Genomic DNA, 19,298 nt, shown 5'->3' with positions numbered 1-19,298 from the left:
CATTTATATATCGTTTAGTGTATGCAATCAATTTCAAGTTTTCAATTTTATCAATTTTTTAAGGGAAATCTAAAACATTTGCATTGCACACCATGCAGAAAAAATGGTTCAAAGCAATTCGCTGGACCAATTAGGTAAAGGTTTGTTTTAACAACGGAAATTGGATCGAAATTCAAGTTACAGTGTCATCTCTCTAAGATGTAGTCTCTTCAAGGTGAATTGTTTCTTTATGATGAATATTTTTACGGCTTCCTCATATTCCATACATGTTATGTCTCTTCAAGAAGAATATCTTCCTAAGGCGAATATTCTTGAAGTTGCAAATGTAATTTGCGACAGCCTAAATTTTCTAAGATGAATGTTGAAAGACAGTTCACATAAATATTGGTCCAATGATGCCAGGTTTTTCTTGAGATTTTTTGGATACTTCATAGCAACACCTTCATTAGAACCGAGATCGTTGTGGTACCGTGAAATTCGCGCATTGTTTATAACAGTTATACAATAGTTGGGCTGTCAAATCTTCCGCGCCTCCAATGGCGTCTGCTGATTCGCAGAGATACTAAACTTCGTTATTCCTGAGATTTTCACGAACCGCTTATTTTTAGATCCGTGAATTCGCTTTATCTGGTGTCGAGATACGAGTATTGTATTTTATTTTGCATAAACTATGTAAAATAAATTATTGTATTCGCAAGTTAATTTAATAAAAATCATCTTGTCATATTCATTCATTCACTAGAACTCGAATGGATCCGCGATCCGCGATTACCTCGCCTTTCTGTCAGATTTTATAACAAAATTGACAGCACAAGTCATACACGATTTTCACGGTATCGCGAAATTTTTGTATTTATTTAATATTGTTGTTAGTTGTAGTATTTGCGTATGTTGTGCTAGTAGTGCTATGTGCGTAGTAGTAGCAGCTATGTTTTTTTTTTATTCGGCGTATAATTAGGTTCAAATGTTACTTAAGTTATTTATTTATTTATTTACTTTGATATCTCATCTCGTTCCCATTACATAATGAAAAAAAAAACAATATAAATATTGTGCGAAAGTTTCAAATCAGCATTTTTTGTTTTCACTCAAGACTTACATCTTCCAATTATATTACCGAACACCGTCTTCCTGCATGAACATCGAAGGGTTACCTTGCACCTCCACCGTTCGTGTGTTGTTGGCCACCTTTGTAGGTCAGTCGGGCCTGCTAGCATCATCTTTTCTGGCTCATCAAGCGATCGTAACCGTGTCGCGCCGTGTCGTGCTTTTTCTTTCACCCATATCTGTTCTCTTTGCTTTCGCTTTAAGCCATTTCCTTTCCGAAATCAACGCCGATCCAAGCGGGATAAGCAGCGCAAATGCAAGAGCAACAACGTGATTTTGGTGCATGTTATAGCTAGTTACATAATGGTGCAGCCATTTTTCTCTTCTTACCAGCCCCAGCTTACGATTACGTTGCATTTACACGCCATTATTTGTTGTTTCTCTTTGACCTTGATTTGGTCAGGTCTTTGGTTGCGCAGCGCCGTTGGATATATGCGGACTGCACAACGTAGAACCATCAGCAGATCACAGTCGATCTTTATATAAAAAACAATTCTAGGTTTTTATTCCTTTCAAAAATGTTCAAAAATACTTCATGTAAAGGAAAGCAACTGGAGCGTATAGTTTATGCATGAAATAAAAATATGTCTTAAGGCACTAAATATCAAATCTTTTAAAGCTTTAGAACACAGAAAAGATACAACAAGAAGACTTTGTAAATACGGATCAGAAAATGTCATCATGCTTTAGCAACATGCAATAAATCTGTACTACATAGTATTTTAGTTTTTTGTGTTTGTTTATCATTTTTATTGGTATTTTTCAGAAAAAAACTAATCTTTATTTCTATTTCAATAGTAATAATAGTAAATTAAATTATGTTTTATATAATGACACATGCTTCATATGTTCCTTTTCTCTACACCACCCACTAGCAAGCGCGATCTTCCTCCCTCCACACTATCTTTCTGTTGTTAATGCTGCTTATTATTTTTAGCATCAGAATATCCTATTTTCCTGTTTCCATTCTGTTGGAAGGGTGCATTGTCGAGAGTGCATCATGCTACACGAATAGCAGTTCCAATATTGGAGGGGTCTTATTAGTCGAAGAAAGAGGAAACGATACGAGTTGGGAAGATTTTCTTTGTGTTATAAATGGGAAGAATTTATGACAATGTTTTTTTTTTTCTTGTCGTATTAAAGCATACCTATCGAACAGATTCAAGAGACTCAAAGCAACAAACTTAAACACTCTTTTACCGTCCGTTACAGTGCAGCATGATGCACTCCCGATCAAGCTCCTTTTTTATCTCCTCACGTCCTTCCCGATTGCTCTCTTGTTTTAGCTTTTAACCCACCCTTGTCCAAACTTAAAAACGCTGCCATTCGACACAATCTCGATCGCAAATCTCGATCAGATGAAGAGAAATGAAACACGCACACATACGATACAATATTGCATCAATATTACGTTTACAGCACGCGCGTTCGCAATTTACAGCAGCTTGCCTACTGTCTCTCCTTCCCACTCTATTTCAGCTGCATTTCGCTCTTTAGCTTTCACCCTTTTTACAACACGGCTTGCTTAGATTGTGTGTGTTGCCGTCCTGGTGTAAGTGGGCTTCTTGTTGTGTATCATTTTGCTGACTTACTGCTGTGAGACCAGTGCGTTGTTGTGTATCTTAGGCTCTCTTCGTAAGCTGAAGGCTGAAAGAGACCAACTCTTCTGTGTTTGCGGCTTCGCCCTTCCTAATCATATCTGCATAGTCGCTGCCATGGACTTTTTTGTTTTCGTTTTGATTTCAGGTTCCTGTCTTTAAAACATTTTACACTGCTGTCGCAACAATAGAATCACTCCTCCCGATCGATCGATCAACCTCCGCTGCACCCCTTACCTACCCTTCCCCTTTCGTCGGCAAATGGGACCGAGAGCAGGGTTGGCGGACAGAGGGCAACAGAAACGGAAAACGTGCGTGCCCTTAAATCGCAATACGGATGCCTCTTACATCTTACTAATGGTACTGTGTACTGTACTACTGCTTCTTAGTAATATTTCTAGTTTGTAATAACTTCACAAGTTTATGTATTTTTTCACATTTTTTCATACAATTTTTTAATGTACTTTTTTTTGCTTGCATTTTGCAATATAGTTTGTTTGTTTGTTTGTTTTTTTTTTGTGTGTAAGATTTTTTATACTCTTCACATTAGATTAGAACGCTTTGACAGAAATCTAACACGATCTCAATGTCCTTGCCTTGGTATTTTTGTTTTTGTTTGTTTTGTATGTTTGTAGTCATACGTATTTATCTTTCGCATAGATTTATCCACATTCATTTAAAGGTATTAGGTAGAAGAGGGTTTGTTTGTTTTGTTTGTTGTTTTTTTTAGTTTTGCTTGCAACGAATCCTTTTACCACCGAATATTGTAGATGGTTGGGAATCGTTTACACCTTTTCAGTTTGTTCTGTTTGATCTTCGCTATTCATTCATTAGACATTTGCTTACGCCGTCCTTTCAAGTTGCTTTGCAAGCTGTCAACACCCGGTTCTTCTTTTCTGCGTGTGGAGCGTGTATGTGTGTATTTTCCAGTAATCTGCCTTCTGTTTTGAATGCTCGTTTAGTGTTAGGTGTGGAATTTTGCTGCTCACAAGAGCTTTACGTCTATTGCAGTTTAAAAAGTGTTCATGCGGGGGGAACTTTTCTGTGTTTTGCAAAGAGTCTCTCTCTCTCTCTCTCTCTTGCTACATTTTCCAGCCGAACCCCCGTACATCGGTCTTACTGATTAGAGTGTTTCGTGAACAGTATTAGTAGCAATCGAAGTTACAAACTAAAGAACCAAAGGAATGCAAAAAATGTGTTGTGTGTGTTTTGTCTGATCCCGCTGTCTCCATTTCTTCAGCTCAGTGTGTTTGTATGTATGTGTGTTCGTTTTCTTTAATATTCCGTTTCATGTCACTGAGCTCCTGCTGTCTTCCTTCGCATTTTATCGGAGTTGCCCTCCCGTTGGTTGCCTTCTTTCCGCGCACTTGACATGATATTGCTAACCCAACCCGGTAGGATAGAACTCAAAAAATAAGGTGTTGTCCTAATACGAATTATCAATTTCTCTTCAGGATTTTACAATCAGTCGTTAATCCGATAACCACGATCACCGGGTGTGTGTATGTGTGAGTGAGTGTTGCATCAACTCTCCGTTGTAGGATGGCAATAATGATGTACAAAATCATTATTGTGTCCCCAGAAGCTGTTACTCTGGGTTTCCGCAAGGACCAATCCGGAGACGACCCAGGATCTCCTATGCGGAGTGCAAAAAGCACGATAGTGTGTTTTGAGTCAGTAATTTAGATTGAAGTTCGTGGCTTTTTTGGTTGTTTTTTGCGCTTCTGCGCGGATCGTTGCACCGTGTTTCGGGGTTACCGGTTCCAGTTTCACGTTGGTTTTAATTCATATCGAATGAAGGTGAAAAAAAGGTACAGAGAGACCAACATGAAACCTCCGTTGACGAAAAAAAAACTACCACTCTAAAGAGAGTGAGAGTTATTCGAATGGAACAACATAGCTTGTATGGTTTGTTCTCTGAACGTTTGTGGTAGATTATTCGCTTTAACCTAACAAATTAATCAACATAGTATCATAAACTAAGCAAAACAAACATAGAATTACGGTAATAATAGTTGTCTACCGATCAGGTCGATTTTCGTGCTGGCGGGCGGTTTGTGTTCTTAGTTTGCGTCTCTCTCTCTCTCTCTCTCTCGCTCTCTCTCTCTCTCTCTCTCTCTCTCTCTCTCTCTCTCTCCCGCTCGCACCTTCTCGACAACCAATGGACGTAACAAGGTGTTGATAAGAATACGGCCCCTGCTTGCCGGCTTGCCGCTAGCAACATTCGTAAGCTTTCGAATAGCGATGGATTTGAGAGTTGGAAGTTAGTGTTGAAGTTTAAAAGTGTATGTCCTTTTTGTAGTGTGTATTGTCGTCGGTCTACTACTAGTTTGTCCGTCGTCTTCTGGTTTCCCGATTCCAGTCGTCAAGGAGCTTTCAGAGAGGCTCGTGCGGTCCCTAACTGTTGGCAAGACATCGATTTATTCTAACACGTCTCTCGTAACGCGATAGAGCTTGGATAAATCGTTTAATGCATAGTAGTCATTGTATGGTTGTTTTTTTTTAATTAACACTATTTATGATGAACTTTTTTTGTGTTGTGTTCTTTGTTGAGACTTTACTATTTTTTTCTGTTGTTTTTATGTCTGTTGCTCTAGTTTTATATGTTTTTGTATTTGTATGTCTTGTTTTTCATTACTTAATTGTTGTTTACAAGGTTTCCTTGTTTTCTGTTGTTGTTTTTTGCTTGCTCTCTGTAGTTTTAATTGCTGTTACCGTAGCGTTATAGTTTTGTATGTTGTAACATTCATTTTTTTAACTCTTACTTTTTGCTTCCTATCTCGGCATGGCGCTATTTGGAAAGTTTGATGTGAGTTTTGCTGCTCGCTTCGTGTAACTGGCACGGCAGCAACACGCACTTCATGTTCAATCGTACTCCGGGCTAATAGTATACGCATACCACTGTACTCTTTTCTTCTGCTCTTCACCTACACATACACACATACACAGCAAATCTTTAACTCTCTTGTTGATGTTTTCGGACCCTTTTTTCGTGAACCGAATGTGCCAACATTTCAACATGTTAAGTAAAATACGTACATTTACCAGCATTTTTTTGCAACACTTCTGAAATCTCGTTTCAATCTGCTGATGTGTTCATCCCCTCTTTCTAACACCCATACAGCACACTCCCATCCCGTCCCTTCATTGTCTCTCTAGCGCTCAGCCCCCCCACACAGGAGAGGGGGAGCGGGGAGCGGGAAGTCACGAGCCACATCAGTCAATTAACATTTGGACAAATATTTAGTTTAAAAGCATATATGCATTAACAATGAGTGTCGTGTGTGTTCCTCCTATCGCCGATGTTATCACCTACAACATCCCAACAGTCTATCGGGTTTCTTGCGTTTACAATAGTGCCATTTTTGTTTTGTTTTGTTTGTTTGTATCTTGATCTCCTTCCATTTTTTAGCAGCAGCATCGTGCTTCGCGCATCTTCCGTGAACGTTTCTCGTGTCGCAGTTGTATTATTAATGCTTATCTTCTGCGTTTTTAAACCACTCCTTTTCTTATCCGTCCACTTCCGCTTTCGATTCATGTCTACCGAACGACCACGAAACTCCTTCTTTCCCGCAGAAACGCTCACACTACTAAGCCAGAATTTCACTCTCGTTTCCCGTTCAACATTCGTTACGCATCGCTGGTATCTATAGCATCTTAAAAACAAATTGTGAGGAGGAATAAACACAGCCATGTCTCAGTAATTAGATTTTTTTGTTTTGTTTCTCATCCTGATGTTCTTCTTCTACATTTTTCTTCTTTTACTTCTTCTTGCTTTTCTTCTTACACATCATCTGTTACTTTTATTATCTCGCCAACTTTGCATAACTACTTTTTCACATTTCATCGTTCATTTTTTAAGCTTCTCTGTTTCACCATCTACACCATTTTTGCTACACCATCCCATGTACATCTCCATCCACAGCTACCCACCCCACGTTCCCTCTATGTCCCGGTAGAAGAGGGAAGGTTGCTAGACGCTCCGGTAAATAAATGAAGTCTAGCGCTTCCTCAACAAACATGCAATCCAAAATATATGTATATCTGTGGAGCTGTAGTTTTCTGTCGCTCGTGTTGGCGACTGTGCTCAGTTTTTCTTATCCTTCCCGAATCCCCGATAGTTCCAACATCCACAACAACCACGGAAGCGCTAAAAGGTCGAACGACTCCTTTCTCTAAGTGACGCTTTTCCCATAGACGCTGTAACGCTTCGGCAAATCGTTTGTGAGATCCTGTGGCCTTCGCATTTCGTACATTTTGTAGTTTTTGTTGTTGTTGTTGTTGTATTAATTACAACAGCTTTACTCTGCCTCGCCGATAAGGAGAGAAAGAGTAGGATGAAACATATCCAAAATTGAGCGAACACTCACCCAGACCAGTCATACATCATAGTGTTCATCAATCGCACACTTGAATGCATTCACCACGTGATGCATTGGGTTTTTTTTGTTCTTACGTAAACAGCAGTCTTCAGTACGTGATTTCTTTACAATTATTTACAGCATCATTTGCCGGTTGTGGTGCTGGACACTCGTTTTGTTCGCCATCATCCGGCGGGATCAGTTAAAAGTGGTAACATTTGCCCCCGTATGCTTCAGCGATCGGTAATGCAAGACGGGCGGATAAAACGGTCTCTGATAAGTACATGCACAGATCTATGCGCTGGTGTGGGGTTTTGTTTGTTAGCTTGGCTCTGTAGTAATTTTTAATTACACATAAAATGGAGTACAATTGATCGCGAATGGTTAGCTATGGGTGCGTTACGTCCCGTACGGAAATATTCTCTGCTTTCACTGCATACTTCAAAGTCCGAAAACAATGGCACGATATTCCATACACCAAGCAGAGATCGCAATGATCTTCGCCAATCGCCCCACGGGTAAGTTGGTGGGGGTCGATGACAGCAAACGTCACAACATACATGTTTAAAGAAAAGACTAGCACACCGGAAATAGCCATGTATACGCACACACTCACACACAAACATGAACAAACACCATCGAAGTTACATCGAAATGAACACGTTCCCGCGCAATGAGCCTGTGGGTTGAATTGCTTGTTATCGTTAAGTGGTTTGCCCGGTTCGATTGTGCCGCGTTCGCGCGGTGTACAAACAGACGCACAAATATCCTCCCGCACCCTTCCCAAATCACAGTGTCCGATTACGCCCTTCCTTCTTCTGCCTTACCTAACACGTTTCTCCGCACGATCCGCACAAGAATAGAAAGTGGGGAAACCCCTTAAAACACACACACACAAAGTAAGGATACTTTGGACAATGACGTAAACAGGTGCGATAGTTCAGCGATCTGTTTGTTCTGAGTTTAGCAAAAAAAAAAAACGCACTCGAACACTCGAATGATAGTCACAGGTCCACATGAGATATCGAGTGTTGAAATGAGCATAACAAACTGAAGATGCCACAAGAACAGATGACAGTGCACCATTTCTACAAACAAAACCAATCGATAGCAACAATCCCGGGACTTGTGTGCACTAATTTCGTTCATTTTTGAGATACTCTAATTATTTTGTTTTAGCTTCTTATGGTGGTGGTGCGCGTTTTTCATAAAATACTTCAAATTTATATTTCCGCTTATTTTGTTTGTAACGTACAGATATTTCAAATTCGTAGGCTACGCAATATAATTCCCATTCCTGTTTCTTGTACTACTAGTTTGTTTGTTGTGTGTTGTTGTTTTTTTATCTACCGCTTCGCTAACTTTTACTTCACCGCACATGCCAATGCATGATTCGCTTCGTGTTGGAGGTTTGTTCAAAGTCTACATCTTGTTCCTGTTTTTGTCGTCCCCCGCTTTTACCTTCGATATTATGCTTTTTTTAATTTTGTTTGATAGTTGCATAGTATTAAAAATTCGATCGCCATATTGTTTTGTGTTTGCTTGTCCGTCGGTTTGCGTCTTATCAATTAAACGCTACGCACTAGGGTCGTGGCGCAAAACGGTGGCGCCCAAGACGCAGTTGCAGTACTGCAAGCACGCATTGTGAATCGTTATTGCGAACGTGACCATCTGTATAGTGCCCTCGAGACAGGACAGAGCTCGACTATCAGAGAAGGTTAAAAATCGTTCGGAAGATTCCCTACCATTTTTCATCCGCTTCTACTCACAAACATCCAAAACTGTGGCTGTTTTGCATACGTTTTTTGGCATGCGTTGCTATCTCTGTTTTCCGCATTCTTCTTCGTTTTAGTCACAGCCTCGTAGGACTCCGCTTACTGATGTATTGAATGATCATCGCTCGGAACCATCCTCTAGCAGAAGTTCTGGTTGACAGGGATAGTAGTAGTAGCAGTGATCGCCGGGGACAGCGTACACGTACGATGGGTGCGATGACGGCGACGACGACGACAACGATGCCGTTGGTGAGGCTGGTGACAGAGACGATGACTGCAAATCCACCGGAACAATCGAAAGGGTGGCGGTTGTGATGGGCTGTTGCTGCTGTCTGCCGGATCCTCGTGCCGCATCACTTGCTAGGCAAGCCGGCGATGAGAAGTAGGGCGCCGAAAGGCGACTCCCGAGCGTGCAGCCGGCGGTGAAAGGACATTCCTGTGTGATCGTTGCGCTTGTTGAGGGTGAAACTAGTAGCGCTGGGGACTGCGATGGACCGGGAAGATAGGATGATGATGATAACGATGATGATGATGTTGGTGGTGGTGGTGGTGGTGGTGGTGGTGGTGGTGTGGATGGTGATGTTTCGACGGTTAATTCCGGCGATAGGTCGGTGCCTGCAATGCTGATGATGCTACTACTGTGGCCTGCCACCGCCGGCAGCGGGCTCACTAATCACGTCGTTATCCAGCTGTTACACGTGCACTGGGTGTAGGGAATGAGCGGAGCGTAGTAGATACCGTTCGCATACAGCAGGCCCGGTTGCGGTGCCAGCGCGATGGCCTGGGTCTGGGCGATCGCAGTCGTCTGTTGTTGCGTCTGTGGCTGCTGCGACTGCTGAGACTGTTGTACTTGCTGTGCCGACGTCGCACACTGTGGAGATGTCTGCTGCGATTGCTGCTGCTGTGTTTGCGCCTGGTGCTGATGGTGGTTGGGCGAATGGGCCATCAGTGTGGGCGACTGGGGGGAGAGCTGCTGCGGAGACAGCGACAGATGGGACATTTGCGTCTGCAGCTGCAGCGTGGTGTGCTGTTGCTGCTGCTGCTGTTGCTGCTGAGTGAGGGTGGCCGATGACTGTTGTTGCTGCTGATGCTGCTGCTGCTGATCGCGGTAAAAGATCTCCATGGCAAGGGAATCGATCAGCATGAGCGTCTGGCGGCGCTCGTGTCCCATCAGACATACGGTCGACTGCTCGACGACCTCGAATAAATGCATCAGGTACTGGTGCTGCAGGTGCTCCTCGCCCTCGTCGAAGAAGTGGTTCTTCAAGTACGACTCCAGCTTGCTGCGCTGCTGGCCAATGTCCGGGAAGTCGATGAAGAACCGCGAACACATGTACCGCTCGAGCGTCTTGATGCGCTGCGGGTCCACCGGGACGTAGTTGCGCACCAGAAGGTTACAGTACTTGAGCAGCCCGCCGCCACGGATCTCCTCCGGCTGGCGCGTCGAGATCAGCTTCTTCTGCAGATGGTACAGCGCCTCCTGGAAGTCGCCGTACACCGACTCGCCCACCACCGTCGGGTAGAAGTTTTCCGTGATCATCGGCATCTCGGCACAGTCGTAGAACAGCAGCAGCGAGTCGAGGACGATCTGGAATGAGTCGACGCTGAACTCGAACTGCCGGCGCATCGTGTCGACAAACTTCAGCTCCACGTTCTTGTGGCCGGGCGAGTTGCCGAGCGAGATGAGACTCCAGCGGTCGCCATCACTGTTCACCTTCACCATCTTGCCGACGTACGCCTCCTTCAGCGAGCACTGCGTGATCTTGCGCTTGACGACGCCCTCCGGCATCAGGTCGAGCAGCGAGGACAGCACGGCCGACTTGACGCGATCGTAGCTCCGGCTGGTGCTGAAGTCGACGGCGAAAATCAGATCGAGATCGTTGTATGGCTGCGGCTCGGACGCCAACACATGACTAGCTGCGCCACCGTTCAGACGGATGTCCTTTACCGTCATGCCGGCACCGCCGGCTACGACGTCCGCCTCGAGCTTCTCGCGCACAATGTTGACCAGATCCTTCAGCTTCACCTCGAGCGTCGGGAAGTTGCCGCGGCCGTGTATCGACACCGGCTCGTTCATGACGTCGTTCAGCTTCATCACCTGCTCGAACGACAGCACCGCTAACCGCTGGGCCGTGATGTCTAGATGCTCGTAGGAGGCGCCCGTCTCCGAACCGGCCGACGAGATACAGGACGAGGACGACGAAGCGGACGACGAGGACGAGCCGGACGAGGCCGCCGACAGGGAGGCGGCCGTGGACGATGCGGACGAGTAGGCCGACGAGATGGAGCTGTTCGAGCGGGGCGACGGTGGCGGCGACACGGAGCCACCCTCCGAGTGCGCGTAGCTCATCGTGGCGTAGTTGAACGAAGCCACCGGGTAGGCGTGTGCATTGGTGTAGATCGTCGTCGTTGGTCCGGCGGCACCGCCGTGGCGGCCGGTGGTGCCATTCGTGCAGCTGTTGCCGTAACTGTTCTGCTGCGTCTGTACATGATAGCTGTCCATGATCCGTTGGGAGTAAGAGTCGGGAACTTTTAAAGTTCCGCACTGCAAACGAAAGAACGAAGCGAGAGAAGGAAATTAATGAATGTCTAGCACTGGAATGTTCAGTTAAAAGTCATCGAAAAAGCACCAGAAGCTCATACAAAAGCTATTTAAACACGATTCGCTTCTCAAAACACATAAACATCCCAAAAAAAAAATTCACTCTATAAATTGCGTCACATTATCGATAGGGCGAAAAACCAAGTCATCTGGAGTTAGGTGTAACCACACTTAGCAGCAGCAGCACGTTGTAATAGCGGAAGAAAAATGCCACTGGCATGTATTTATCGTGTCTCAATTAACTCACTAAACAAATCTCTGTGTTACATTGCGTCGAATCACTCAAGCAGCAAACGGAGGGGGGACCCAACAGCATGCTAGAACATTGCAGCGCTCCACACAAACAAACATAGTGTATTCCGTTGAAGCCATAGTGCACCGATTTAGTGACAAATGTTACTGGTCACAGACACGTCACTAATAGGCCGCGATCATATATGAGCCGCACACGAACACACACCTAACTACTTTATCGGTCGGTTCCTTCCGGTAATTTCGTAGGCATGACGTCCGCAAGACACGTTTAGCACACGTCCCGGCGGGAGGGACGTCAGATCGTGGAAACACACACGCCGCTACTAAGCAGGCACAAAACAGCACACTCTACACACACGTCGCTTATCATTTGCCCTTTGCTACCGGTAAACAACGGGGCAAAAGGAAGCTTGTGTGCGCCAACCAGGCTTTGTAATTCAATTGGTTGCTCTGTGACATAAGGGAGGAGGGGAGTCCGTGCGTCCAAAGTAACCCTTTTCATTCATTTGCTTATGCTTAGTTACACACTTACACATAGACGGTTTTTATCGACGTCACTAGGAGACCATATGGTCCATTCTTTCAAATTTCATCCCCTATTACCTACTAAGTCCCCTACTCATCCGTCGTCGTCACTGCCTGTCTCCTTCGCAACTCTTCACATTCAATTACACACACTACGCGCAATTGTTCACCCTCTTCCCTTTGGGAGGCATTTTTTGCGGCTTTTGCATCTACAGTCCCCCACGAACCAAACACTACAAATGGAGGGAATTTTTAAAACTATGCACTAAAAAGCGATGGTTATACCTGCACGGATGTGGGTGATCGACACAATTTCGACCGGTCACCGCGGTGACACTTCCTGCCGCTGGCTGGCTAAACTGATCAGTATCGACACGTGAATTGGTTCCGGTCGCGTTGCACGTCACACCACTCTCTCTCTCTCTCTCTCTCTCTCTCTCTCTCTCTCTCTCTCTCTCTCTCTCTCTCTATCTCTCTCTCTCCACGTGTTTGGTAACGCAAAACCAAACTGTTCAGAACGTGCACAAGTGCTTCTTCACTGCCGGTTTTAGTTGCACTAATCAAGGGAAAAACACCAAAACAACGGGAAGGGAACTGCACTTCTTCTTAAACGAAAAAAAAACATTCCAGAGACACACGCAACTCTCGGCTGAACTCTAATCTCGCTTGTCACACCGCACAATAAGTGTGGTCTGGTGTTACGTACCAAACGGTCTATCGTCCGCGGCGATGAGAATTCGTGAAACGCACCACCTCACGCTGTCGTTCGAAACGACACTGAGCAGTGCGCTCCTAGTCGCGGTTCGCGTCGGTCGGTCGGCACATTGCATTTTGAAAAAGCCTACGGAAAAAAGGGAAAGGAACCGCACATGGAAGCAGGCAGGCGGAGGAACGCTGGGGGCCGACCCTTCTGCTACCGTTGTCCACACTGTGCGCTCTCGACAAGAATGTAGAGTCACAGTGTGCCTCAAACAAACAGCGCGCGAGAGAGAGAGCGAGAGTGGGAAAGATAATGAGAGAGATACACAGTGAGCAAAGAGCTCGGCGGCACTTGTAAGCCGTTTCCCCGTCCTCCCCACCCCCACACCAGGGTCCCTTGGCCGTCCAGCCGTCCCGGGGAATCGGTTCTCTCGCGCCCGGCAGCGACCTTTTACACATTTTTCGCTCACACATTCAGTGGTGGAACTCGCGCGAGTGATCGCACACCACCACCACACTACACCGACACCCCTAATCGCTAAACCCCCCACTCCCATTGATGGAGACAAAAATCCCCTAAAACGCATCATAGTACCGGAGGGGGGAGATATGGGGGTATGTGTGCTGCACAACAAAACAACGTCGCCACTTGTCGCCTGCCTCCCCAGCGCTTCCCTCTCAGTTCATTTGGGTTCGCTATTCCGCGCGGATCACCCCATTCACCTCCCCCACTATTTGAGGCTCGCACCAACCCCCGAGGCCACTCCCGTCAACCGATAATTGCGTCTCGTGAGCGCACCGTGGCCATCAGAGATCTTGTTTTTTGTTCTGTTTTTCTCCTATTTAGCCTACCGCCCCACCATCACCACACCACCATCGGATTATTGACGCATTGCTGGCCATTTATTGTGGTGTTGGGGTGCTTCGTGCTGTATTGTTCGTTTATTTTAGGTGGTTTTTGTCTGCTTGTTTTGCTTTTCTCGCAAAAAAAGTACTTATGCTTCATGCAAACATGGCCACATCGTTGGACGCAGTCGTTCCATCTTCACATCCTCACAAGACGAAAGTAGGTTTTGCATGTTTTGTTTAAAATTTTCTATCAGCTGTATAACAACAACATTTAGGCAGGTAACATTGCACACTCTTTCCAACACAGCTTATCTTTCTTTGCCTGCCATATACACCACAAAAAAATACCACCGGCAAGTTAGATGCTGCCGTGTGCTAAAATCATGCCATTACTCATCAATTAGACAGTTTCGAACCATAGCGGGGGTTGAAGTTGTTGACGCGTTTCACGCGTTTGCTGTTGCTGTGCGTTTTGGACGACCAGAAACGTGCTAATTTTGCGCTACAGAAATAACCATCCGGTCGCGTTTCATTTCCCACTCCCGAGAAGGGTTCAATTGATTGCTCAATAAGAGCCAAACGTTATCAGCTAAGTAATATACCGAGACAGCCGAGAAAAAAACAGTATCAAACGGTCTGTCCAGCTTTTTACGTCCATAAAATAGGATATCTGGGGAAAATGTATCGGTTCCAAATATTTCGTTCCAAATGTCTGTGTAATACTTCAAGTTTTTAACAAATTGTACGTTTTTCAAGCTAAATTGATGTTGCTACATTGAACCATTTTTAAACAATCTGTATTGGAAGGTCAGCAAGGGACACAGAAAGTGTGCAGATTCTTTCCGAGAATTGCGAACTGTGTGTGTGTCTCTGAGCGTGTGTCTTGTAGCGATGGAAAATAATCACAAATTTATAGATTGGCTGAATTTGTACAGCTTACTCCTCCGCGGTCACTGTTGTCACAACAAGAAAATCTGTATTCTGCGAATGATGCTGTTTAGATAGATGTATTTTGACATATTCTTGCATACACACGCAGTTTGCTATACGGTTGACCGTTAACGGGGTGTTCATTAACAATTCTAATACAAAACTAAATGCATTCAAACATTTCTTTTTATCAAACAATCTGTCCAAAATGTAAAAATTTCCATGTAAATATGTGTCGATGTGCAGAGAGATCACAACACGTGTACAAAAATTCCTTACGTTCCTACTGGATGGGTGATCGATATGGAGCAATCAACAGCAGAGCCGATCGATTAATCTAATTATTCAAGGGTGCAACAACACGACATCTAGACAGCAGTTGCGCACTATAAAATGCCACCGTCGTAGCTCTATGTGTGTTTTTTTTTATTAGGCTCAGATATAAAAAAGAGAGAAGAAGTTAAAAATCGTTCCCCTTGTCTGACATAATATGGGTGTCGATATGCAAAGGTTGACGGCGACGACGACGACGACAACGAGGTTCACCTCTGATACCCGCGCACCAGCACTGTCGCGCGCAGTAGTGTTTACGACTTCCATCGGAATTGCATGCAAAACTATGCCGGAGTGGCCCGATCGTAACACACATTACCTGACTAGAATGGTAGCTTCTCACCTCACCCGAATCCCATTCCGTTTGCCGGCTGTGCACATGTTTCTTAGCTGCGCACACAGAGACCCCAGAGGGTGAAACGTCGTCTGACGTTACGGGCTCTGCATACCTACCGGGCCCAACCCCGACAGTAGTGTAGTAGCAAATGCGTGAGTGTGTGTGTGTCCTGGAGGTCGAGTCGTGCGCCAGCCGCTCGCGTATCTGGTGCACCGTCGCCCGGGGGCACTTTTTGCATTTCAATTCGACCTCCAAGTGCAACGGCCTCGATACCCGCATCAATGCGACAGCAAATTCCCAGTCACTCCTCGCGCCAACATACCGGTGGTGACATCCAAATACGAAACAGCGCACCCCCGCGCACAATCCTTTGTACAATTCTAATTTCTGCCAGACACTTCTAAAGCGAATGGAGCTGCCCGGGAAAGATCGCCCTGTATCGATTAGCGCCCCAAAACGGATGTACTTATGGGTACAACAGCTCAAGGATCCGAAAGGCAAGAGATCGGTGCGAAGACGGTGTCCGCCAGTTGCACAGCCAAGATCAAGATCTTGGCGACGCACGTCACACGCAGGGCCGCTCCCAAGGGCTTTGCTGCAGAGCGATCGCTAGTAGCATCTCGGAACCACTCTACACGCCATTCGGCGTCTATTTGGATGTTTTTGTTATTGTTGTTGTTGTTCATTTGGTACGTCAAAAACTGCGTGAGGCGTACGTGCACGAATGCAAACGGTTTGGCCCGGCTCAAGCGGGGCAAACCTTGAACAGAACGCGGCGGAGCGTTTTTTGAAAACCATTAGGACACCCGAGGCCTCTTTGGAGACGGGTGGTTGTTTTTTTTTTGGTGACGGTGTGTTTCGATCGTGCGATTAGTGTGTACCTTTGCCGTCTCAGCTTGGTACACCGCACACACTAGGTCAATGTCAGGAGCGAAGGAACAGATCTGCTCTACGGTATTCGCGTAAATGCAACAGAAGGACCCTTCTGTTTGCCGGATCTTGGCGGCATCTTCGCTGATGTTTATTCTTGCCAGCAACGTGCTCCGATCGGAAGTGGAGCACAATAAACGACCCGGATCCGGGTTTGATGAAGGTTGCGAAGCAGGAAGAATCAAATGGTGTGTGCAAATTAGCAGTAATGTTTTTGGTTTTGGTTGTTTTTGTTGGTTGTGACCAACTTGTAAATTCCTTCACAACTATCGACTAGCCAGCGGCATTTATGTTTGCTTTTCGGGTGTTTCGAACAGGCACGCAAATGAAATCGGCTCACGTGGGCACCGTGTCGGAACCGCTCGAGAAGGAACTAAAGCGAACTCGCTGTGGCGATCAGTTACGCTACGAGTCGATGTGTGGTACAAGTTGCAGCAAACACCAAACACCACACTCCACCACTTTGTCGTGCGCTGTGCATGTGTGTTTGTGCCCCTGAGCGAAACGTGACCCGATCGAAAAGAGCCGGATGTTATAATAAGTGGTTTCATCGATCGCATTATTGCATAAGCCCACCAAGAACCAAGCCTCCCGCTGAATGGATATCAAACGGGATCGAGAGCATGAAACAACGCGATGCAGGGAGAGATTATTTTTAGGTTCACCTATTTTACGGCTGCCACCACCTGGTTTTCAAACTCTCCAACCTGGGGGCTGGAGAGCTGGAGCAACAACGCCACCCGCTGTCCGATATGCAATGTGTATGTGTATGTGTGACCTAGTGTGGAAGGTTCGATCATTCGGGGAGAGGGTGAGGGGACAGAAAAAAACCCAATCAAATGCGTGAAGGTTACCTTCGTGGCCGGACTTAACCGAGTTAACCATTGCGAACCAGTGCAAGTACGGTGGCGGCGGTAGCCTAACGCACAAACCAGTTTCGTCGTTCGCTCTGCGTTACCCCTTGCGTTCTGCGAAGGAATCGAGGGGTGTCCGTTTCGTGTTTCGAGGGCAAAGGGAACGCGTGCACCATGTGCGCGCGTGTGGGCCCCGCCTCCGCCGCCACTACACTCCTTGGTAGGGTTCGATTAAATTCAGGTGAAAGATTAATAATAAAACATTACAACAAATACAAAACAGCGCTGCACAAGCGCGCTCGAAGGTCAGCGGCCCCGGATCGAGGATATAAGTATGTGTGTATGCGTTCTAATCTAACCTATATTTGTTCCGCTCACCTGGCCCAACCTCGATGAGATCCTTGAGCGCCGAGTGTGTGTGTGTGTCTAGTCGTTTTGATAGAGAAACCAACCCCAACGCACCCAGTAGATGGGTGGGTTTGGCTTGGTGCATGGTGGGAAAGAAAATTAATAATAGTTTGGACGCTCACCGGCGACCACTTATAGCCACCAATCGCTACGGATCGGGACGGTGGAAACCCGCCAGCCACCCCCTCGCACAGCGGTCGAACATTATGCAATTATGGACAGTGCCGAAGCAGGCACGGCCGATCTAAACCACACGGGGATCAATAGGCAAGGTTAGGCAAGGACGAAATAATATATCGATCTTACACCGGGGCTTTAAATTACGGCTCGTTTGACCGCGTGCGTGTGTATGTTTAAGTTTGATGGCTAAAGTCCATTTCCTCGATGCTGACGAGTGTCTTGTTTCGACATGTAAATAGGTAAATTGAGACACTGTTTTGAAACAAAATAAATAATACCAACAAACGATTGTTTACTGTTATTTGTTGCTGTCGATGATGATATTTTTCTTTTTCCTCTAGCAAAAATCAAACGAAAATTGCAAACATGGCAGCTTTTCTACTAGGGCTTAACCATTGGAATGACCTCGATTTATGTGTGTGCTTTGTTTTTTTCCTCTCTTTCTCTCTACACGAAAGGCCTAATTGGTCTGCTGCAATCTCAAAAACCACAATACAGGCGAGTAGCATGCATTTAAGGGCAAGTCACGCCAGTTCGGAAGCACGCACAGCAGCGCCATACATAAAAGGAACCGGCACAGATCCCCTGGCCAGCCACCCCCTGCTCCACCACTTGCATCTCTCTGCATGCGGGATGCAGCAGAAGAAGGACGACGAAAGAAAACGAAACACGACGAAGAAAAAATAGTGCAAACGAAAGTGCACAAAGCAGCAAATGAAATTAACTGCCGTCTCCCCTTGACGAGTAGTAATAGTACTAGTGCCAGCCCTATGGGACCCCTCCACCTCATGGATGCTCGTTCACTGGAAGGGTTTTGTGGAACCAAACACGTTAAGACAGCCTTGATGTCTGTAGGTAGCAGCAGCAAGGCATGCTACACACCATGGGCAGCGACGCAGAACGGAATCAAAAGAAGAAAGACAAGACAACCGGACGGTGGCAGATTCAAGGTCTTCTTACTTCGTCGTTTCATGTTATTAATTACACTTTTTCCAATGCGTCGTTGTACATCAATGAAAGTATGTAAAAACAGGTGTGCTTACATCGGGCTGCATGGGTGCGACTTGAATTAACGCTGAAGGCAAAGAAATGGAATGTTTAGAGCTACCAATAATTCAAATTAAATATCTTTAACGCTGTGTTTGTATGTTCATATCTATCCTACTATGATATCTATCAGGGATACGACAATGGACGATAAACTTTAACAATCAGCGTGTTACAGGATACGACCGGAGACACACACCATAGGTATGTTTGATGACACAACGGGGTTCGGTAATTACCATCGTTCGCTTATCAATCACACAGCTAGACGGCGGTGACATCGTGTATCAAGCGAGCCTGTTTGTTCCTCTCAAATTTCAATCGTCCTATCACGACGTTGTGATAGAAAAGCTCAACGTATGTCAGCGAAACTGTAATGTAAAGGTTCTATCTTGTTTCAAGCACTACAAACATTTTGCGAGCGTCAGGAAACATGGAGCTTGCACCGATTCGACAATAGATAAAACAGCCCTGTCTGCCACTAATATACCAGACACCCGGAGACGTC

At 45.6% G+C, this 19,298-nt stretch overlaps 1 protein-coding gene across 7 annotated transcripts in view; it reads right to left on the bottom strand.

Annotated features, from left to right (window-relative positions):
• Nucleotides 1–1,827: 1,827 nt before the first annotated feature.
• The window catches only part of LOC120950202 (terminal nucleotidyltransferase 5C), a 53,127-nt gene continuing 35,656 nt past the window's right edge, over nt 1,828–19,298 (bottom strand). For 4 of the 7 annotated variants that reach the window (XM_040368042.2, XM_040368043.2, XM_040368044.2 and 1 more), the window contains one exon: nt 1,828–11,386. In XM_040368042.2, the coding sequence (XP_040223976.2) occupies nt 9,515–11,386 (1,872 nt within the window). In that variant the 3' untranslated portion in view covers nt 1,828–9,514. The other 3 variants (XM_040368047.2, XM_040368046.2, XM_040368048.2) reach the window with 3 other exon arrangements.

This window comes from Anopheles coluzzii, chromosome 2, assembly GCF_943734685.1.
Source record: "Anopheles coluzzii chromosome 2, AcolN3, whole genome shotgun sequence".
NCBI lineage: Eukaryota > Metazoa > Arthropoda > Insecta > Diptera > Culicidae > Anopheles > Anopheles coluzzii.
The sequence above is the reverse complement of the archived record's forward strand: the minus strand, read 5'-3'. Positions and strand labels throughout refer to the sequence as shown.